General features: G+C 42.2%; 1 protein-coding gene across 1 annotated transcript in view; it reads left to right on the top strand.

The window, feature by feature from the left end:
• Window positions 1-23,452, top strand: part of FAS (Fas cell surface death receptor) — a 25,953-nt gene extending 2,501 nt beyond the window's left edge. Inside the window, exons 2-9 of the mRNA XM_035008555.1 lie at window positions 9,994-10,159; window positions 14,647-14,784; window positions 15,985-16,093; window positions 19,093-19,151; window positions 19,306-19,374; window positions 20,529-20,590; window positions 21,016-21,040; window positions 21,785-23,452. Coding sequence (XP_034864446.1) covers window positions 9,994-10,159; window positions 14,647-14,784; window positions 15,985-16,093; window positions 19,093-19,151; window positions 19,306-19,374; window positions 20,529-20,590; window positions 21,016-21,040; window positions 21,785-22,071 — 915 coding nt within the window. The 3' untranslated portion in view covers window positions 22,072-23,452. The remainder of the gene's footprint in view (window positions 1-9,993; window positions 10,160-14,646; window positions 14,785-15,984; window positions 16,094-19,092; window positions 19,152-19,305; window positions 19,375-20,528; window positions 20,591-21,015; window positions 21,041-21,784) is intronic.

Raw genomic sequence — 23,452 nt, 5'->3', positions numbered from 1 at the left:
CTTCCTTCCTTCCTTCCTTCCTTCCTTCCTTCCTTCCTTCCTTCCTTTCTTTCTTTCTTTCTTTCTTTCTTTCTTTCTTTCTTTCTTTCTTCTTTCTTTCTTTCAGCTCATGGCTCAGATAGGTTTTTATTTATACTGTTGAGGTCTATGGTCAGGCAGTTACTACAAACTCAATTTCTTCTACATTTCTTAAAGCAGTTGTCTTCAATTTATGGTCAAGGGAAAGGAGAGGGAGTTTGAAAAGAAACCAGTGTATTTTATAACGAGTCCTATGGAAGATTTTCAGTGGACAAATAAAGAACGGTTGTTTAATGTCTAATTTAATCATTTTCCTTAAATCGGCCTCAGAAACATGAAATGGGTTTTTTTAATGGGTTTTACTTCTATCACAAAGGACTTGAAAAGTTTTTAAACTGAAACAAAATTATGAAATGTAATTTAAAACAAGAACAACCTGGAGGGAAGAACACCAATTTGTAAGTGATGGCAAGATGGGGAGGCAGAAATGAAATTGACGCACGGAGCCCAGCAGGGCCACAGGGAGATGAAGAGAGTCTCCTCGTGTCCATCTCTGACGTATGGTTACCACCCCTAGTGGTAAATGAGAGTTTAATTTAGAAAAAGAGGCTTTATTTCTCGCCCTAAGTTTAGAGGGGGAAAGGTGAAATAGTGAGAGGCAAAGGGGACCCAGGATTTGGAAGTAAGTCTCTCTGGGATGCTAGGCAAGTAATTTACTTCTAAATAGCTCTTACAGTGGACCTGTCAGTATCTCAAAGGAATCTCTCCGAAGGCTTCCAGAATGCTAAAGGGAAATCAGATGACTATAAAACAAACGGCAGTTGGAGAAAATAGCCAACATTTAAGAGATGTTTAAAAACCTGAATAAGGAAATCCCCCACTTGAAAACCCCTAGTGAGCAAAGTGCCTTTTGGTAAATTATCTTGGGTCCCAAAAGTCCCTAAATGAGCACATGTTTTGTAATAGGTACTGAAGACTATTACCTTATGATGAAAAATAATAAAAGGGCACACAGAAAAAGTGGATCCAGAAATAAAAAGCAAGTCGAAACCAAATTTAGGACAGTGAATCTCTTTCTTCTCTTTAAATAGATATGAAGAGAGAAATTGACCAGATGATGTGAAATAAAAAGTAATTCTTGAAAAAATAAAGTCACTCCTTATTTTATCACCTAAAACAAGCATTTTGTATTTTACTTATGGCCTCTTAGTTTTGTCTACACCGGTACATAGTTGCATGTTTGTTCAGTGCTGTTTATAGTCTGCTTTCTGTCATTTCTCGGGGACACAATTTTTATTTTATAATTTTTATTGGATGCATTTACAGAGAGGGCATTTATTTAATGAACTTGAATTTCTAGAATTCTTATCATTTATTATTTTATTTATTCCTTTTTTAAATAATCTATTATTTTAAAGAAACCCATTTCTAATTGTACTGGAATCTGTCTATATATATCTTATTACCAAAAAAAAAATTATTTGTAAACCATTGTCAGTGCCTAGTCTTGTATTCTTTTTGCTATCTATGCGGATCTGTTCACAAAAGTGGGAAAACAGCATCTAACTACCTAGAAAGTCCTTTTCATTTTCTGGAAGACCCTTGCTTTAAAAAGAGAAATGAAGCGCCTTTAGCTTCTTAAGTAAGTCTCTTGAATTCAGTCTTAAGGAGGAACAAATAATTCAATCTACTTGCCAACCTCTATTTTCTCTGAAGTGAAATGAAAGTAGTAAAGCTCTAATTAGAAAGAAACTGATCATCGTAGGTTTGGTAGCTCCACCTTCGCCAGAAGGAAATGAGCTAGTTCTCCCCTTTGATCTCTTCTCTCTCTTCTTGTTTTGGAATGGACTTTTGTGCAACCAGGCCACTCCCATCTTGGGCATTTAGAAACAGCGGTCTATGTTGGGCGAGTGGCCCAAGTTCCACTAAGTGTAAGGATGATAGTGAATTTACTGTGGATTTAGGCATTTTGAGCAAGGCCAGCCTAATAAATTAGCAAATCTGACTGCAGCTCACTGGGCAGATATCCTCAGCCCAGTGAGGCAAGCAAGCCTACTGTAGGTTTGGTTAAGCTGCAAACTGGGATAAACTTGCAAAATTAGAATAAACTTGGCCACGGAGTCATTAATGACAGACTGTCCTTTGGTCAAGTCATGAAAGATTCTAGATTTACTCACTTCTGTGTTCCGGGAGGCCATAAAAATATAAGATGTGAGAAACATCGATACTTTTTGATTTCAGAGGCCAGAGATCTTGGGAGAGAGAGAGAGAGCACGTAGGTTATGCTCTTGCCCCTTGCTGATGACTGAGCTTTGGTTTTTAGCCATCCTCACAAGAGAATCCTTGGTCAAAGTAGACTTTTTTCATATGGGTGTCTTAATAGATTTAGGCCTGATTTCAAACATTGAGCAGACACTGCCCCAAACTATGTTTTGTTTTGTTTTTTTTAGCCCTCATGGTATTGACACATACAGTAAATATATATGTAAGTACCTATTTTTAATATTAGTTGCCACCTAAATGTTGTAGGATTTTGGTTTCTCTTGAAAAATGGGAGACCTGGGCCCACATGCCACATGGCCCCCACTCGCCTGCCCTTCGGTCCAGGTGGCCCTCTCCATTTCGACGAGCCTCTCCTCCCCTATTGCTTATGACACAGGGACACCTCGGTCCTGTGCTACTTCTTTGCCCCCCACCCCCCGGGGCAGTGAAGGACTCTAGGCTCCCACTATCTGTTTCCTCCACCAAAGATGACTTCTCTTCCTTCAGGCCTATTTTTGGGAAGGGTCATTACTTCTTCACGAGAAGTCATCTTCTGATTTGCAAGTGCGGCCCACAGAGGCTGTTGGTCTGTAAACCTCTTCAGCTCCTCACATGTAAATATAGTGGCCTGCTGCCCTCAGATCGTCCTCCAGCTGGGCTGTCCCCAACTGTGGTGAGCATCCGCAGAACTGAGGACTTGCTGAAGATGATCTCAGAGACCCTGACTCTATGTCTGTGGTGGGACCTGCACTATTTTTTTCTTTTCTTTAATGCATCACTACATGATTCTGAGGTCTGCCACAGTTTTGAAGACTATTTTTCTAACTCTAGCACCAAACTCAAAATCTAATCCCAGGTAGAATTTTCTAGATTCCCTCATTTTCCTTTATGTATTGCTTGATAACTCAGAGGTCTAGCCAGTCCCTTATGCCCACCTCCTCAACTCTGTCTCTCCTGGTCTCCCCAGAAACTGGCCTTAAGAAAGAAAGAAGACATTCCAGGCATAAGGTTACCATGCGTATTTTTATTTACACATTTTGAAAAAAATAAGAGGGAATGGAATCTTCACTCATCTCTTTCATGTAGAAAAATGTCTTTTATTTCTCTGTATTTTAGTGTTTCAATAATGGACCTACTACGAAATGTCACTACTATTTCCTTATATTTGACACACATACAGTAGAGATGCCTTTCATAGTTGGAAATGGCCTTTTTAGAATTTCTTTCTTCTTACATGTTCTAAATAGCTAAGAGTCCAAACAGCAAGCAAGCAAGAAGAATTAGCTGAGCTTTATTTCTTCATTTATGTCCTCAGCAGCAGAGGACAGGGCTCAGTCTTGAAAAAATTCACGGACTCTTCAGGCACCTGTTAGTCATTCTTACCATTCTTGCATTTTTCACTGCCTTGTGTCTGGTTTTCTATTTTTTTAAAATTTGCTGCTTTTAAAAATTATTTTCCTGTTTGCTTCGAGCTTCAATAAGAACAGAAAAAAAAAGTGATTTTTTTTTTTTTTTTTTACTTCCTTTTCAAATCCTAGCTCATCTCTCTCAAGGCAATTGATTCTTCAGTGTAATCCAAAGGTAGTCTCAACTTCTTCCAATAGTTTGCTTAATTCAGGCACTGAGATGTTACTCTCTTTGTAACTGCCACGTGAGATCTCCAGCACTTTTGAGTCCTAGGACCGGGCGGACAACTTGTCAACCCAGGGTGAGGTACGTGGTGGGGGGCGGTCTTCAATTTCTGGGTCTGGCTCTGCCTGCTTCATTTCTTGTATTGAGTGAGCTGGTTGGCTTTGAAAAGTGACCCATCCCTGATGCAGATAACTAATGAATATCCAGTTATTCTCTCAATTCCTCATCAACTGATACAAGGGACAAACTCTTGTAGCCCTCTCACCAAGTTTCAAAGGGAGCCAGTGCCGAGATTCTAGTCTAGGAAGACTTGGGTTTCTATTTGTACATTTCAGACCCCTACCCCTGCAAGAGACTGCAGTCCCAGCGGGCATCGTGGCTGTTCTCAGAAACTCAGCACCTGAATTGGAGGAAGGGAAGTGTAAACCCCACTTAGTTCCGAGCTGCAGACCAGGGTGCAAAGTTTCCGCATCCCTTCCGTGCTAGCCAGAACCCCAGCTTTGGGGCCCTGCTGCAGCCTTCTTATACTTGGGACTGACTGCTGGTTCTCAGAGAGTACCTGCCAGACCCAAAATATACATTTGCTTTGAAGGTTCTTTTTTTTTTTTTTTTTTTAAGGTTTTATTTATTTATTTGACAGAGAGAGAGAGAGACAGCAAGAGAGGGAACACAGCCAGGGGGAGTGGGAGAGGGAGAAGCAGACTCCCCACTGAGCAAAGAGCCCAATGTGGGACTCAATCCCAGGACCCCGGGATCATGACCTGAACCAAAGGCAGACGCTTAACCAACTGAGCCACCCAGGCGCCCCATGAAAGGTTCTTTGTATAATTAACACTCAGGCTTCTTGCCAACAACTAACTGTCTGAAAACAAATTGAGTTGTTTGTGTGCCTAAATGGAATAGAAATAATTAGGAAACTAATTTACAAACCTTAAACAGCCCAGGTCTGGGTCAGAGGTGCCGACTTCTCCCCTGGCCTTTCCTCATTGTGGATTATTGGACAAGTCATTTCCCGTACTCTGTGCTCACCTTCCTCAACTGTAAAATAAGACAGTAAGAATTCCTCATGCAAAGTCTTCTTGTAACTATCACGAGGAGAAATACACATTAAGGAACTTTGTAACAGGCCAGGCACAGGTCCTGGGGGAAAGGGAAAACCGCCTCCAGGGCCTGGCGCTCTCACTTCACATTTTCATGGGTGAGTCAGGAGAGAGAGAAGCACATTTTCTGACTTGGAGAAAATATTAACATCCTGTAGATAACGAAAGACCCAAGATGGTCCATTTTTTTTTAAATCTATCTTGCAGCTGAACAGGTGCGTCTGTTCCCTCACCTGCTCTGACATTCCAGGAGTCCACGAGACTGTGGCATCTAGGGTTAAGGTTGGCCATATAATCCCACCATACCTTCCATCGGCAAGATACGAATGACTTGTGAGGCTCAGGAGACGGAGATCTTTATTTATCCTCACAGCTAGTTGCTAATGATGGTTTTGCTGAGGACCTGAGGTTCTTCCCCATTTTGGTCAGGCCAAGTTCTTCTGGTTATGACTCTCCTGGAAAGCCCTTTCCCGAAAGCCAGCTCTTACCCACACATTCCCTTCACCGCGGTGTGCAAACATCCTCTCATTCGGTGGCCTTCCCGGACCACACTTTCTAACACAGCCCTGCCCCACCCTTCAAACTCTCCATGCCCCCTAAGCTTGCTTTATTGCTTTACCCAGCTCGTATCCCTCCGGGACAGGGTGCCTATTTCTCTGGTTATTCATCTCCCTGCATGTGATGCTTCATTTCATGTGTCATCGTGAACTCAGGTGAGAGCTCAGACATCGGCTCAAACGTTATCCTGGATGTTTTTGTGAAGGCGTTTTTTGTTTCTGTTTTTGTTTTTTGGTGCTGTTGTTTTTTGATGAGATCAACATTTAAAGTGGTAGACTTAGAGTAAAGCAGATTACCCTCCCTAATGTGGGTGGGCTTCATCCAATCAGTTGAAGGCCTTAATAGCCTAGAGACTGGGCTTCCCTGAGGAAAAGGAAATTCTGCTTCCAGACTGTCTTTGGACTTGAACTGAAATTCTTCCTGACTTTCCAGCCTGGTGGCCTATCCTATAAGATTTTGGACTTACCAAGTCTCTCCCCCAACTCTCTCTCTCTCTCACACAGACACACACCCTTTTGGTCCTGTTTCTCTAGAGAACCCTCACATACCTCACTTACATATAAACTCTATGAAAGCAGAGTCTATATCTGTTCACTGGGCTGTTCCCAGGCACCTGTCTGGCACATAGTAAGTGCCCAACAAAGTATTCACTCAATTAATTAATTTGATTAATGGATTAGTGAATATTCCCAGCAGAATATACAATTGAGGTTTCTCTGACTTTTTCATCCTTAGGATGATGGAGATGTAAAACTATTTATTCCTCATTTTTTCCCATTTGGTGATCATCTGACTTAGTTTATTCACATTTTTCAGACCTTTAATTTAATCAATTTTCTGGCCTTTTCAGCTTTTCTGAAAACAAGTTTTCTGAGCATTCAGCTCATTTCATCCTTTGTGGGTTTCCTGCCTTGTCACAGTCAAATTGCCCCAGTTCCTGCCTGGACGGTTTGGGTTAAATCTTTGCATATTGCAAACTTGGGTTAATGCAACAATTACAAAACAAATACAAGCTCTATGGAGAACCGCCTGCCTCACCTTATGTAACAGCCACCACGTGCTCTTCGGACCAGCTTTCTTTTTCATACTTGAAGTGAGTTTTTGATGCTGAACTAAGTAAGAAATGTTTCCAGAAATTCAGCTCCGTGAAGCAGACGTGATCAGACATGAGACGAGCTTGGTGCCGGTGTCTGCCCTTTGTGGCCAGTGATGCTCCTGTCTTTCAGCATGCTGCTGAAATTCTGGAAATTCCTCAAATTCTGGATGGATTTTGGACAGAGGATTTTGATTCCCTCTGAAAAACTTCAAAACTAAAACAAAACGAGGGAGAGTATACATTTGTCTTAGACAGCTTGAGAAGGTCGACTGGATGCAGAGTTTTCCAGAAATAGCGTCAGTGTCACAATCCGCAAATATAAAATGTGCTACTGTCTTGAGCACTCATCACCTAAGCCAGAAACTGTGGACCTGCTCATAATATTGTCTCAGGAATCCTGGATGGAATTAGAACACCAGGGAGAATAAGGCCCCCCGGGCCATAGGAGATACGTGCGCGTGCGTGCGCGCGCAAGCACACACACACACACACACACACACAGGATTGGGTGTCAACTTTCTGTGCTTTTTTTCACTGGTCAATTTTGGCCTGCTCGATCCCTATCAATCTCTTCGGAGTTTAAACCTGTTGCATTTTCTTCAGTTTCTAGTGAGACACCAGAATTGAAAGAGGAGAACAAGTAATATCTCCCTGTTAACCCCCTCTTCACAGCAGTGGGAGTGGTGACAATAGAAAAGAATTGCTTCTACTCAGGTTGCTTAGGTTCAGTTTTCCATTATCCGTTGCAAACAGGACTCACTGGTCTCTTCCAACTATGGAGAGATATTTTTTTTTTAAGATTTATTTTATTTGGGAGAGAGAGACAACATGGTGGGGAGGGGCAGAGAGAGAGAGAGAGAATCTCAAGCAGACTCCCTGCTGAGTGTGAAGCCCGAGGCAGGACTTGATCCCAGGACCCTGAGATCATGACCTGAGCTGAAACCAAGAGTCAGACGCTTAACCAGGCGCCCCTGGAGAGATTTTTTTAATACTTTTCATATGCTGGCCATATCTGGAATGCTAGCTGGCTGGTATGTGTAATCCCTGATAGAATAACGAGATAGTTATGGAATGAGGATCCTAACGATTTGAAGGATTTTCATTTGAAAGCCCTCCCCGTCTTAGCAGTTCACACTTTGGTATGCTTTCCATCACATTATTACTTCCTAGCGTGCCCAATTCAGTTGCTACGCATTAGCTATTATTCTCTGATCTAGAAGAGGAGCTGATATTAACAGGATGAGAGAATTCCTTGCAGATAAAGTAAGAAGTGGGGCACTGTCACCATGAAAAGAGAGATTGATGCTAATAAAGACTTTTGTTCAAAGTTCTTAAGTTCAAAGAAACTTAATATTCCCTTCCTATTACAATCAATGTTACTTGTCTTTTGTAGCCTCAGAACCTGGCACATAGTAGGTGCTCAAGAAATGTCTGTTGGGTCAAAGAGGCACTGAAGCCAGCATATTTAGACATTATTCCTCTGATCTGGGTACCAGTTTCAGGTGTTCTCTATGTAGAATTATTCATATTGAGAGAGAGAGCATATAGCCCGTGTTAAGTTCACCTGTCTCTTGGCTGTAGGGAAAGAACACTGTGAAAGTTGTTTGGAGCCTCGGACGAGTGCTAGCTCTACATTTTGCCGGTGTGTGTACCTGGTTAAGTGGGATATTTTCTTGATGCTTTGGTGTCATTTTCCCTCTTGGAAGGCTGAATTTTAGGGATGCATTTTTAAAGACGTCTGTCCCAGGAGGAAAAGTGGGCAGCCACATCTCTCTCAGCCCTCCCTTCGTGGGGGTCCTATGGTATCCTGTGACCTGACAGGGATACAGGTTTGGGTGACAACTGGGGAAGGGCTGGAAGGGCAGGGGGAGGGACTTCTGTGGTAGTGGTTTCTACATGAAGAACACTTAGTTCCCTTGACTCAGAAGATGCCAGTATTATTACTATACCATAAAGTAGAAAAAAGTAATGTATGCAGTGAAAACTGTGAACAATGACCTTAAGAAAAATCCTCAGTACTAATAGTTTAGATTTCTCTGATGCTTAGCAATAGAATTTACATATTCCACCTAAAATGAGAGATTTATACTTATGGTCAGAGAGACAAAAAATAGGAAACCAGAGAAAAGAATCAATCAGAGATCATCCCCAAATGCTTCCATACATTTTAGAGGGCTAATTTTTCTTTTTCTTTTTCTTTTTTTTTTTGAGACAGAGAGAACGAGAGAGAGAGAGCACATGAGAGGGGGGAGGGTCAGAGGCAGAAGCAGGCTCCCCACCGAGCAGGGAGCCCAATGCGGGACTCGATCCCGGGACTCCAGGATCATGACCTGAGCCGAAGGCAGTCGCTTAACCAACTGAGCCACCCAGGCGCCCTGGGGGCTAATTTTTCTAAGTAATTCTAGTCTATAACTCATGAGATAATACTGACATGAGATCACTTAGACCGATATCACTTTTACCTCCAGAAGAAAAGAACCCCAAATAGATTAAAGATTGGTTCTCCACTAAAAGAAGTTCTTTTTTTTTTCTGAGCAAAGGTGAAGAAAATCCCATGAGACTCATTGTATGCTCATTGTATGACAGGATTTCACCGAAATTTATTCTGCGGCTACCTATAAAAAGAGAAGAAATAGAACATGCTATAAGCTAAGTACCAGGTTTGGGAGAAATTATCACTTTTTATCTTCATAATAACCCTTCAGGACAGAAAGTGCTATTGGCACTTATAGGTCAGGCAACTGAGGGTCAGTTGGTTCTATAATTTGCCTAAAGTCACCGTGTTGGCAACAGAACTGGGATTCACACTGCAGTCATTTTGAAATTTCATGGTTTTGCCTACTTGACTATGTTGTTCCTCGCTAGAACTTTATGACGATAACAATAATAATAATTAGTAAATTAATAATACCACTCATGGGGCACCTATTTATTATGTGCCAGAAATTGCACTAAGAGCTTTACGTGCATTTAATGGTCACAACAAACCCATGAAGAGGAGATGATTTCCACTTTATAGATAAAACAACAGAGACTTGGAGAATTTAAGTGACTTCACCTCAGCAACAGGGCTGGTAAGTGAGAGTCAGGGTTCGCTTTTGAGCCCAGAGCCCTGGCTCCTACTATCCATGATGCTGTTTCTGGAGTAGTTTGGACTATCACGTAATCAGCATCCTCCTTTTCCGGAGCTGTGTGAGCAGAAGGACGGAGCCCCATGCTTTTAGCCTATGCAACCGCAAACATAGCCATCTGGGGCAGCTTACACCTATGGTCCACGTTGTCTAGTTGGGAAGTCAATACAATTCTCCTCATGCTTTGCTTTAACAGATACTTACCTCCATCGCTGGACCGTGGCCTAGAGGTGTTAATGCTCAAGCAACTGCTATCAACTCCAAAGTGTTGAGATTGCACAAGAACATCACCATAAGGGAGGCTGGGTGCTCGGAAGGCCTGCATCGTGGGAGCACATTCTGCTGTCAGCCATGTCCTCCTGGTATGTTCCATCAACATCCAGCAATTAGCTTGATGATCCGGGTGAGGAACAGCATACAGTAATAATGGAGAGAAGAGTTTACAGTGCTTGGTTCTGCGTTATAGCTTTACTGGGAAGAAAAACAGGCAAGAAATTACTTTCCCAAGACTAGTTGAGTTCAGCTTTATCCTGCTTATAGTAGAGATGAAGAAACGGAATTCACAGATGACATGTGCCCCTGAAGTGAGAGGCTTTCTCTCTTCAGCTCCATTTTTCAGGAGCCAAAGAAGACTCCTTTGTGGATATTAAAGCTTATCACAACAGAACTGATTAAAATGTATCTGCATAATCATGGAGCTCTGAAAGCGAGGGACCTGCCCCCCCCCCCCCCCTTAAGAGATGTGTCTAGCAATTCCCTTCAGTCAGAAGGTCTCTGAGGGCTGCAAAATACATTTGCATTTTTGCAGCTGAAACTAAATGAGCTAGAAAAGCAATGGACAAAACCCAACAAATTTTTAACACCAGTATCTTGAAATGTAAACCAATTTCAGATCAGAAATCCTTCAAACACTGGCAAATTAGAAGCTTCGCAAAAGGCAGTGGCGCAAACCTCTTTTTTCAACATGGAGTAGAGTTGACTTACCATCTCATACAGATATGACTCCCTCTGAGCTGCCTGGTGAAGTACGAGATAAAGGGAAAAAGCACGTGGGGTGCAGCTGTAGATGAATAGAACCATAAAGGACGGTACACAGTAGGTTTTGTGGTGAGCATCCCAGGCTTCCAGCACTCAGTCAGCTAAATAGGCTTAAGTCCTGTTTATAAAGATTCTACCAGTCTCCCTTGGCCTCCTGTGCAGTTTTGAATAACCCTCACGGAAAATCTCCCTTATAATCCAACCCATTTATACTTAAGCCTATATACATTTACTCTTCTCCAAAAGGAAACAGAGAATGGCTTCCTGGCCTTTTAATAAACTTGCCAAACATCATCTATTTGCCTGAGGACTTAAGGTCCTTCCTCAAATTTGTAAAACTTAAAATGCAAATTCAAACAAAGATAATATGCTTTGCCCTTCAAACTGTCAAGGATTTTTGTCTGTTTGCTTTTCTCTTTTCTCTTTGCTTTGTTTTATTTTCACTGAAGAAGTGCTTTCAACCCTGGTGGGTTTGCTTTTGAGATAAGAACTCTCATTAACCATAATTGGAAGGTAAATTGTTACAATCGTTTAAGAAAGAAATTTGGATACGTGGGTCAAAAACTTGAAAATGTTCATGCCTATTGATGTAGTAATAAATTTATGGGGAGGATGTCTTTAAAAATAGTCAAAGGAAAATATTGTATGCATGACGTTCCACTGTGATACTCAGTGATGTGGGATTGATTAAGTACATTTTGGAGTGTGCAAAAGTTGAATGTCTCCATCAATTCTATCATGTTTTCTCATGTATTTCTGACAAAAGCCTCAATGTATAAATTCCCTGAAGGAATTTTATTTTTTTTGAGAGAGAGAGAGAGCAGGGGTGGGGGGTGGGGGTAGGGAGAGAATTTCAAGCAGGCTCCACGCTGAGGAGCCCAATGCAGGGCTCGATCTTACAACCCTGAGATCATGACCTGAGCCAAAACCAAAAGTGGGATGCTTAATCACCTGAGACACCCCAGGTGCCCCCCGCCCACGAAGGGATTTCTAACTGATCTGCCTGCTGGACTAACTGACTCTCTCTGTTCCATCTCTAAGAATCCTGGGTGGTGTCCAACGCACGCTACTGCTCTTTCTGCCCCTATTCTCTCTTGTTGAATTGTAGGCTTATCACTATTCAAATTGCTTCCGAGTCTTTATGCTCACTGGTGTTGTGATATTAATATGTAATTTAATTAACTAGTACATAAACCAATGCTGTACGAATACAGAGAAAAAGACAGATTTTACTTCTATGAAAACTCGTTTGGATCCTTGGAGGATTTCAGTCCAGGTGAGCTGCTAAAAGAATTGTTGATGAATGAGATGAGATCAAAATAAATGGAAAAAAACCACAAAACCCTTTAAAGCCTGTCATACAAATTATTGGTATCTGTAAGGGTTTGTTTCAATCAAAAAGAAAGGAGGGCGCCTGGGTGGCTCAGTTGGTTAAGCGACTGCCTTCAGCTCAGGTCATGATCCTGGAGTCCCAGGATCGAGTCCCGCATCGGGCTCCCTGCACGGCAGGGAGTCTGCTTCTCCCTCTGATCCTCCCCCCCTCATGCTCTCTGTCTCCCATTCTCTCTCTCAGATAAATAAATAAAAAATCTTTAAAAAAAAAAAAAAAAAAGAAAGGAAGAGGGGCACCTGGGTGGCTCAGTCATTAAGCGTCTGCCTTCGGCTCAGGTCATGGTCCCAGGGTCCCGGGGTCCTGGGATCCAGCCCCGCATTGGGCTCCCTGCTCTGCGGGGAGCCTGCTTCTCCCTCTCCCACTCCCCCTGCTTGTGTTCCCTCTCTCACTGTGTCTCTCTCTGTCAAATAAATAAATAAAATCTTTAAAAAAAAATAAAAAAAAGAAAGGAAGAAAGGAAAGAAGAGAGGGAGGGAGAAAGGGAAGGGAGCAGAGAGGGAGGAAGAGAAAGAAAAACAAGAAGGGAGGCATTTTGAATGTCACCTACGTGAGGAAGAATCTGGAATTTTTATTACTTTTTCCTACGCCACAAGACTGGCCAATAATTAGTTACACTTCGTAAATTAAAATACTTACAGTATTTTTTTTCAATGCTGGCCTACGTGAAATGACATTTTTGATTAATGGATCAAAAAGGCCTCATCACATCACCTTATCTAATCGGAAGGATTCTGTGGCACACTGCATACAGTACACACGCACACACACATGCATATTACATGCACATATGCTCACATGTATGCATGGGGGTATACGCATAGGAATGCGCCAAAACAATAACCGTGGCTCTCTCAGCGTGGTTGACATACAGGTGCTTTTTATACTTCCCAAACTTTTCCAAATTCTCCACGTTGAGCATGTGTACTATTACACTCAGAAACAAATGTATTATAAAATTTTATTTTCAAGAAAACAAACACTCAGGGACGCCTGGGCGGCTCAGTCGGTTAAGCAGCGACTTGTGATTTCGGCTCAGGTCATGATCTCAGGGTCGTGGGATCGAGCCCCGCCTCGGGCTCCGCACTCAATGGGGAGTCTGCTTGAGATTCTCTCTCTCTCCCTGCCTCTCCCCCGCCCCACTCTCTCTTTAAATAAAAAAAAAATTAATCAAAAAAGAAAAGAAAACAACCACATATTTTGATAAATATTTTGATAAATTGAAATTATGTACATTGGAGGAGAGATAGCCCTGTGTTTACTGTCATGCCGTACGCATAGCTCTAGGCTTATTCTGCAAGGTAATTCATTAGAGGGGCCAGTTCGTGTAGAAACCAGTATAATACGCCTGGCAAGCCAACAAAATTGTACTTTGGCTCGGTGTTCTTAAACACTGCTACAATATTGTACAGCCCTGATGCTCGATGATGCTCGGTATTTGAATTTGGTTCCGGGTTTTCACAACTTACTTTGTGTTCCTGACCCACTATCACCTTCTTTGTTGACTACAATATCATACCTGTTTCAGGTTCATCATTTGCTTATATAGTATTATGTCTTCTCAGAAAGAATGCTAGCAGGTTATTAAGAAAGTCATTTACCCAGGGAAGAGCATAAATTATTTTTGCCGTACACATGTGTGAGGCAGATTAGACTCAGCCTATTCTTTTTAATTAGTTACACCATGAATAATGAAGGCCACAAGCCAGGCTTCCCTCTTCCCCAAGGCACTTACCACCACTTGACATCAGACATTGATCTGGGCATGACCTGCTTCTTCCCTGGAAACGTGAAGCCCTTGCATACCTAGGCTTTGTCTTCCTTCCTGCAGGATCTCTGGTTCCTAGAAAGTGCCTGACATACAATAGGCATTTAATAAACACTTGTTAAATAAATGAATTTTCAAGAGAAATCATTGTTGTCAACTGCTTACGAACACCAATACAGGAACTCGCCTTATTTGACAAGGGAAGCAAATGCAAATATTATTTACAATCGTGTGGATGAAGGTAACCCACCTGATAATAAATTTTGTCATTAATATGTTCATGCCTTCCCATCAAAACGCACCCTTAATGGCAAAGGAATAGAAAGAGGAATGAATACGAACCTCTGCCCTCCCTTGCAAAGAAAGTTGCTAGAGGCATTTCTTCTAGGTCGTTCTAACCTTTTAAAATATATATATATTCCTATTGCTAATCATCCTATGTCTCCAGGCATATTCTTTGAGCTTTTGTCTTGGGAGACCTTCTGCCTGGTGACAGGATTTTTACAATAACCTTCTCTCCCGTTGTATTTATGTATCATTAGTCTGACAGTCCTGACTCCCATTTCCTTGTCATCCCTGCATATCTCCCACATGGTTGCATGTCCCTTGCATTCCTCGTGCTCCAACACTTGCTGCATTTTTCTCTCGGGCAGGCACACGGAAAGAGGGTGACTGCAAATCTCAGGAGGGTAAACCAGATTGTGCGCACTGCCAGGAAGGGGAGGAGTTCACAGACAAGGAGCATTTTTCTGATAAATGCAGAAGATGTGGAATTTGTGATGGAGAGCAAGGTAAGTGCCTTAAAAAGCAATCAGAAAGACCAATCATGGTACTCCATGATTTGGAGCAGAATACATATACAATTTGAAATTGGGACCTACTCTGATGCTATGAGTCATAGAGGAAAGGACAAGATGGAGCTGGCTGGTGTGAAGCAGGACCAGGTACCGAGCTAATCACCAGTCTAGACATTTGTGGGTCAAATCTAGGCATTTCTCCCAAGATGACTAAATATGAACCTGGTGAACAGGTTCATCAGCTGCAATCAAAATTGGCAGGGATTTTTTTTTTCTTGCCTTGATTGGTGCTCTTGTTATAGCCAGCAAGAGCTCAGAAGCCTTCTGATACAAGGACAGAGGAATCCAAGAGGTGTATGGGGTGCTCCCCCTCTCCCTCCTTCAGAGATCGATTTTGTCCTGATAATTCCAACTGGGGACTTGAATTTTTATGAATGTCCCAATCTATCATGAAAGCCTAGATTCAAATGTAACAGAAATATTCCCAGTTTCATTTGATATCAAGAAATGCCTGGACATAAAACTTTTCTTGTCCTCATTCAGGCTCTAAAGGAATGTTTGTCAATCGTGGCGGTCCATTAGGATCACACAGGGAGCTGTTGAAAACGTCAACATTTAGTTCCCACCTCAGAGCCATTAAATCAGAATCTCTAAGTGAGGGCTTTGGCATCGGTCTGACTAAGTCTGGAGTTGGGCCTGATATTCTGCATTTCTTTTTTTTTTTTTTTTTAAGATTTTATTCATTTATTTGACAGAGAGAACAAGCATGAGTGAGGGGCAGGGGGCAGAGGGAGAAAGAAAAGCAGACTCCCTGCTGAGCAGGGAGGCCAATGTGGGGCTCAATCCCAGAACCCTGAGATCACGACCCCAGCTGAAGTCAGACGCTTCACTGAGGCACCCCTGATATTCTGCATTTCTAACAGGCTTCCAACTGAGGTCGATGCTGTTGGTCCACAAGCCACGCCCTAAGCAGCCAGGCTCTAGAGGAACAGGGGAACTCTTTAAAGCAAAAGTGGGGTTGTGTTGGCTGCTGGACTGTCTGTCCTCTTAAAACTCTGCTGGGGTCGCCTGTTTTGCTCGTAAACGCTACCCGTGTTGCAAAACGTGTGCTGATTTAAGCGGTAGATCTCAAAAGCTCTGACAGCCCCTGCTCAGCAGCTGCTGTAATTAATAGTCTGCAAACTGGTTTTCTAGGCTTGGAAGTGGAGAGAAACTGTACCCCGACCCAGAATACCAAGTGCAGATGTAAACCAAACTTTTTTTGTAACGTCTCTGAATGCGAACATTGTACCCCGTGCACCACGTAAGTTTTCATCTTTCTTTGATCAAGATGCTAGATATACCTGGACAGACTGTGTCTTCCTAGGGGGAAGCAACACTGGCCGAGAGTCAAGAATTTGGGCTCTAGTCTTGCTTTGCCTCTAAGCCACTAGATAACTGTTCGTTCATTCAAACGTCCAGGCTCCAAACATTTCTTGAATACCTCCCACGTGCTTGTATTCTGCATGCTGCTTACACTAACAAGTGTCACGGGCAAACCACATTCCTAGCATCAAAGGTCTCAGGCGAGAGGCAGAGAGAGACAAGAAAAGCAGTGGTTATGGGGTCAAGCACCAGAAGAGACATGTGCTCAGGCTGTTACGAGTTCTAGGAGAACCTTCCAGCTTTGCCTGAGGGGCAGGTGAAGGTAGGACACATGACGGGAGTCTTGAGAGAGGAAAGAAAGAACATCCCCAGGTGTGCACACATGGACAGGACATCTCAGGCAGGGGGATAGCATCTGCAGAAATACAGACAGCCATTCCAGAGAGCAGAGTACCCGGCCAGAGTGTAGTGAGAAGGAACCAGGGCCAGATTATGAAGGACCTTGCCTTTCATGCAAAGGAGCTTGGTTTGGACCCAAAGTTAGAAAACCTGATTGTGCATCTCACTTTTCTTCTGATTGATTGGGTGATTTTGAGCAGGTCACTGAACCTCTCTGAGCATCCATTCCTTCACTCGTGGGATGCAAACAGTGTTCACATCTCCTATCAGCCTCATTTCTGTGAAGTGTAGACTGGGTGATATGTGTTATAAAGTACCTTTTGCTCCGTAAGATATTGTATGGTACCAACATAAACATTTAGGATTATATTCATGTGCCTCTCCTTAAACTTGTATTTCACCTTGGGAAATGTTTGGGAGTTCACCTAGTTGACTTGTGAAGTAGGGACATGATGCCTTATGTCTCTTATTGACTAGAAATTTAAAATTACGTGCACTTAACCTAGTCTTTCCCTTCTAGCCCCCCCATGGCTGAGAGTGCCTGACGATGGCATAAGTAGGGACTGTGCGGGAGGGACTAATGTGCTAAAAGAATAATAATAATACATTGACCCATCAACAACATGGGTTTGAACTGTGAGGGTCCACTTATATGTGGACTCTACTTCCAATAAGTAGAGTACAGCACTGTAAATGTATTTTCTCTTCCTTATGACTTTATTTATTTTTTTTTTAGAGAGAGAGAGAGAGCATGAGCAGGGTGGGGAGGTAGGGGCAGAGGGAAAGGGAGAGAGAATCCCAAGCAGGCTCCACACACAGCACAGAGCCTGACACAGGGCTTGATCTCCCGACCCTGAGACCATGACCTAAACTGAAATCAAGAGTCAGATGCTTAACTGACTGAGCCACCCAGGTGCCCCTTTCTCGTGATTTTGAAGTAACATTTTCTTTTCTTTAGCTTAGGTCATTGAAAGAACACAGTATAGAATGCATGTAATACACAAAATGTGTTAATCGACCATTTATGTTATCAGTAAGACTTCTGGTCATCAGTAGGCTATTAGTAATTAAGTTTTGTTTTGTTTTTTAAAGATTTTATTTATTTATTTGAGACAGAGAGAATGAGAGAGACAGAGAGCACATGAGAGGGGGGAGGGTCAGAGGGAGAAGCAGGCTCCCTGCCGAGCAGGGAGCCCGATGCGGGACTCGATCCTGGGACTCCAGGATCATGACCTGAGCCGAAGGCAGTCGCTTAACCAACTGAGCCACCCAGGCGCCCCAGTAATTAAGTTTTGAGGGCATCAAAAGTTATACGAGGATATTCAACTATGCGGTGGGGGGGGGGTCAGTGCCCCAACCCCCACATTGTTCAAAGTTCCACTGTAATAATAGTTCTAAATAGCTCCTAATCTCAATTTAATTTTCTTCTCACCATAACCCTCCTTGTTATTATAATGTAATCTCCTTGTTATTGATGAGAAAATAGGCTCACGGTGGTTAAGTGACATACCCAAGCTCACGGAGTTAGGGAATGGGCTGAACCAGGCTATCATTCAGACAATCTGACAATCTGATGGTCCGCAGGAAATCCCAAGGATTTTCCTCTTGAGTGTCATGATCACCACTTGATGCTGAGAGGGGAAGCCTCTGAGGGCTGGGTGGGGAGCTTTCTAAGCAGTATCGTGGGCAGGGGCTATTATCCAGCCATTTTATTGTTCAGTGGGACTGTTTTGAAATAGCTTTTGGCAGTTTATGATTCTAAGAGCACAGCTTACTACCAATTTTAAATCTTTGTCTATTTCATCCTTTTTCCTATTTGTCAGTATTTTATTACTTTCTTTTAACTCTTGGCTTTTTTTTTTAAGATTTTATTTATTTATTTGAGAGTGAGAGAGAGAAAGCACAAGCGGGGGCGGGTGGGGAGGAGCTGAGGGAGATGGTCGAGCAGACTCGGTGCTGAGCATAGAGCCCAATGCAGGACTCGATCCCAGGACCCTGAGATCATGACCTGAGCTGAAGGCAGACGCTTAACTGACTGAGCCACCTAGGCACCCCAACTCTTGGTATTTTATAACAAACGTAGTTATTTAGGATATTTCTCATCCAAACATCCAAATTATGTTATGAATTTGTACCAGCTTTAGACGCTTATTCTAGCAATATTTGAGGGATGATGTTTCCCGGAGATGCAAAGATGAATAAAATGGTGCTGGATTTAGAGTGTGTCATTGTAGATGATCAAGGAGTCAGTCCACCAGGCTTTTTGAATTTCCTCTGTATTTTTTTAAAGATTTTATTTGTTTATTTTGAGACACACACACACACACACACACGCATGCATGCAAGTGGTGGGGGGAGGGGCGGGGGCAGGGGAGAGAAAATCCCAAGCAGACTCCACGCTGAGCTGGGAAACCCGATGCGGGACTTGATCTCACAACCCTGAGATCATGACCTGAGCCGAAATCAAGAGTTGAATGCTTAAACAACTGAGCCACCCAGTCGCCCCTGTTAGTTTTTGTTTTTTGATTTTTTTTTTAGGTGTGAACATGGAATCCTTGAGAATTGCACACCAACCAGCAACACCAAATGTAGAGAAGGTTATTATTTCTTTTTATGATTATATCCTCCTTTCTCTCATCCCTACTGTAAAATATGAAGAAAAGCCAATCTCTTTTGAGTCTTTGAGAGTACTTTGTTTAATCTTAAAGATTGCTTATTTTCACATTCAATGTTCAATGTTTCTACCTACAGGATCCAGCTCCAAATTTCTGTGGTTTTGTGTCCTAATCCCGATTCTAATGTCTGCACTAATATGTTGGTGTAAGTTCTTACTTTGTTCAAACCACTGCTGATTGAAATAACTTGGACAGTAGTTATTCACAAGAATTCCCCTTTGTCTCCTACCCATAAGAAAGCTCCTGCCAGGTAGGTAGCTCTATTATATTGTTAAATTCCCGCCACTGAGTGCACCCGAGAGCTGATAAGACCTAGATGATATCATCCCTCGGCTACTGTTTTTGAGCAGTCATTCTGGAGCTCGGAATGGATGCCCATCCTCCATATGAACAAGGGTAGGTTTTCACCCCGGCAGCAGCTGAGTGGGTCAGGAATCAGAAGGAGTCCTTGACTGCTCATTGAGATGGCCCCATAAAGAACATGAGAAGAAAGGATCTTCCTGGGAAAGAGTGCGCGGAACACTTGATAAGTTCATCCTCTCTGTGCCTCCTCTCCCTTGTTCAGACTCCGTGGTTTTTGTGTTTTTACTATTATTTCTCCATCTTAACTTAAAATACTGTGGCAATAGAACTTATGCTAGGGTTACTTAGCAAAGTCAACAGGTAAGCCCAAATTGGGCATAATCATGATGACCATAGAAAAACTCGGAGGCATCCAGTTTTTCCTTTTCCGTTGGAACCCATCACTGCTTCTCCAGATCAGGTGAAGATAAGAGGTCGCCTTGCCTTTAGAGGCTAAAAATACACACTCAGTGCTTAAACACGATCATCATGCTTGGAGACGTGTCCTTTCTTTCATTTATACTGACTTCAAGGCATACACGCACTGAGTGTGTATACTGTAGGGATTTGTGAGCGTATGTACTTGAATTTCTGGGCCTTGAATGCCAACTTTCCATATCCTGTGGCTTCTGAGTCCTGCCGCAGGCATGCCCCCCAATTCCATTCTGGTGACAGGGAGTAGTGGTGGCCATATGATAAGTCAAAAGCCAGCTTCAGGCTAGGCCAGTGTGTGATCATGGGATGGCCAATTAAAATGTGACATATCTCTAGAACATTTGACCTCACGGGGTGGGATTTCCAAAATCAGGACAATGCTGCCTTTTGCGGTGTTGGTCACTTTAAGTTTCAGTGAATTTCTCCTTCCTTCTCCCACTTCTCATAGTGCGAGAGTCTGTTCTCACAGGCTTCCTACAAGGCTGAGACCTGAGTCTGACAGAAATGTCTTTGATCTTCCAGGGATGTTAAGATGGCGCAGGAATAAAAAGAATGAAGACCCTGGATCCATAGCCTCATCTACTGTAGGTGTTGAAACATGCATCCACTTTCTTAAGGAAATGGAGAAAGTAGCAATTCAGTGTTTTATTTGCTCCTTGTTTTAAAACCAACATTTATTGTGAGTGCGTGTGCATGGGTTAGAGGGGCATCAAGAACGGACGAAGATTTGGTGCCCAGCTTATAGGAACCTCCTACACAAATAGCATGAGAATTAATTAACAAAGAATATGAGAGTGCTAAGTTAATATTCCAGCAAGGCTGGAACTTTGCAGAATAAAAATTTGAATGGGAAAAGAATCCTTAATCACGTCATCTAGCTAATTTTATACATCAAGCTACTGATTGTACTTCCTTCAGTATTAAGGAAGAATTAGACAATTACATTTAGAATATTATAAATATATGTTTATTTATCTTGCTCCTTCCCTCCATTTTCTGTCTCCCCCAGGAAATGATGCCAATAAATTATGCAGGTAAGGCTTCTATCACTGTATTTCACAGAGACGGCTTCCTAGGGAGTTAACAGGCCAATTTCAGAGTAAAACAATATTGCTAATTTCAGTGATATATTGTGGGGGTCTCTTCCTTGAGCTTATAGCTCATTCTGCTCACCATCAAGGGTTTTATCGGACAGTGTGTTTGACTGCATAACTAACACTCATAGTTAAAAATAAGCTGGGGAGCAATAAAATGCCATATTCTGAGGCTTAAGAGCATTTTCCTTCACAAACAGGTGTATTATAGAATTCCTGCTTAAATTGATTTAGGGACTGAATAAACTGAATTGTAGACTTAGTTATTACTGGTGTATTCCTGGTTCTGGCGTATTCCACGATTCTATTCAGGTCTGCTTCTCTCTACCTGTGAGTCAGAGAGAAAATCATAAAGTCTTTGCCTGCCTTTTAGGTTTGTGGGTCACTGATCATCAGATGCATAAAGAACATTAGAGATGATCTTTTCCAACCCTCTTATTTTATAGCCAAGAGAAGAAGATAGAGAGATGTCATATATCTTGCCCACGTCATAGAGCAAATTACTGGGGATCCAGGAGGGGTTGGGATTAGAACTTGGGGGGGGGGTTCTGTTTTCATTTTTCCCCAACCAGTTCTTCCAATCTCTAGGACTTAACCAGTATAGAAGAGAAATAAACATGGTTTTCAATAATGAGAATTTCATTTAGCAAAACAAATTTTCAGAGACTGTCCTCTGTTTTTCAGACATCGACCTGAGTAAATATATCCCTAGTATTGTTGAACAAATGACAATAACTCAAGTCAGAGAATTTGTCCGGAAGAATGGTATCAATGAAGCCAAGATAGATGAGATCAAGAATGACAATCTCCAAGACACAGCGGAACAGAAAGTCCAACTCCTCCGTAATTGGTACCAACTCCACGGGAGGAGAGATGCATATTGCAATTTAATTAGAGGCCTCAGAAAAGCTAATCTTTGTGCACTAGCAGAGAGAATTCAAGAAATGATCCAGAGGGACATTACTAGCTAACTTGAAAATGGAAACTTCAAACATGAAAGTGAAAGACAAAGCTTGGCCAAAAGCGGAAAACAACTAACTCGGTCCTGAGTATATACGAGTCAATAGAAAGAAAAATTAGTGTTTGAATAAGTTCTTACTAGCTGTGAACTGTAAACATTGCTTGGCTTTTTAGAGGGTGTGCATTTCATGTGTTAGATTTGTAGAGCTAATATGTTTCATTTGTTAGATTTTAATATGTTTACAGTTCTAAAGTTCTCAGGATTCGGATCTCAAGGATGTTGGGAAGACAGACCCAGTTAAAAGGATTGTCATGTTATGTGTGCAAATTGCATGCAAAGGACAAAAGATTAGGAACACGCTCTAGTATCTAATGGGAGCGTGTGGGTATGAACGGAATTTGTGTACGTGAGTACAAATGTCTACCCGCAGGTTGACTCCATTCAATGAATCCATAGAAGCTGTGACTTTTGTTGCAATGCCACAATTACTGGAAAGGCGGCTTGGGTTCTGCATTACCTCTCCAGCTCCATGATGACTCTAGAGATTGTACCATATTTGTAAATTTTGCAACTCTGAGAGGAGAGGATCCAAGGCAAGCTTGCATGTACATCTGAATGCAGAATTTGATAAGGGTCTAATCTTTGCACAGATTGTTGGCATTTTGGTGTGAAATATTTCAATTTTGAATTCACGCAGGAAATGCAGACTGACTTATAACGCTTGGGTATTTTCTACTTGAATGCCGTTTTACTGGATTGAGATAATCCACTTATTTCTCAGTTGTCCAGACATTTTCATCAGGAAAATATTAGTGGGGCATTGTTGCTTCTCCGTTTTCTCTCTGATACGTGTCTTGATTGTACATCCTCACAGCCGGAAGCGCTGTCTAAGAAACATGTAATGATCCCCTAAAAACCAGGGCTGCCCGTAGAAACTTCCAGCCTGTTTTGGATAAACTAACTGCTCTTCCAGAAGGTGGCTTTGTGGCATATCAGGAACCCATGAACACATCAAAGTTGATAACATAGATTCTTATTTTGTCCTGTTCCTCACAAAATGCTCAGTCACGCCCCATGTGTCCTCTCGCACTACAAATGCAGCTCGTATACAACAAGGGTGAAATCATCTTCAGGTTTTAGGGACTGCCACTTCCCTGTCGCTTCTGAGACAAACAAGCCCCTCTCCCCACTGCTCCTTCCTCACTTTTTCCATTTAAACACTTCTGGAAGTTTGTATTAAATATGAGTCTTAGTAAATGCTATTTATATTTATATAGATGTAAATTGAAGACGGGTACAAACTGAGGCAGATATTTAGAACCACCTAAAGAGCTTCCATTGATGGAAGATCTCTTTTCCTTATGTTTGGAAATATAAAATATTTAATTGAA

This window comes from Mirounga leonina, unplaced genomic scaffold (genome assembly GCF_011800145.1).
Source record: "Mirounga leonina isolate KUSES-001 unplaced genomic scaffold, KU_Mleo_1.0 Mir_152, whole genome shotgun sequence".
NCBI classification, from domain to species: Eukaryota; Metazoa; Chordata; class Mammalia; order Carnivora; family Phocidae; genus Mirounga; species Mirounga leonina.
Note: the sequence above shows the minus strand (reverse complement) of the source record. Positions and strands in the feature narration are given on the sequence as shown.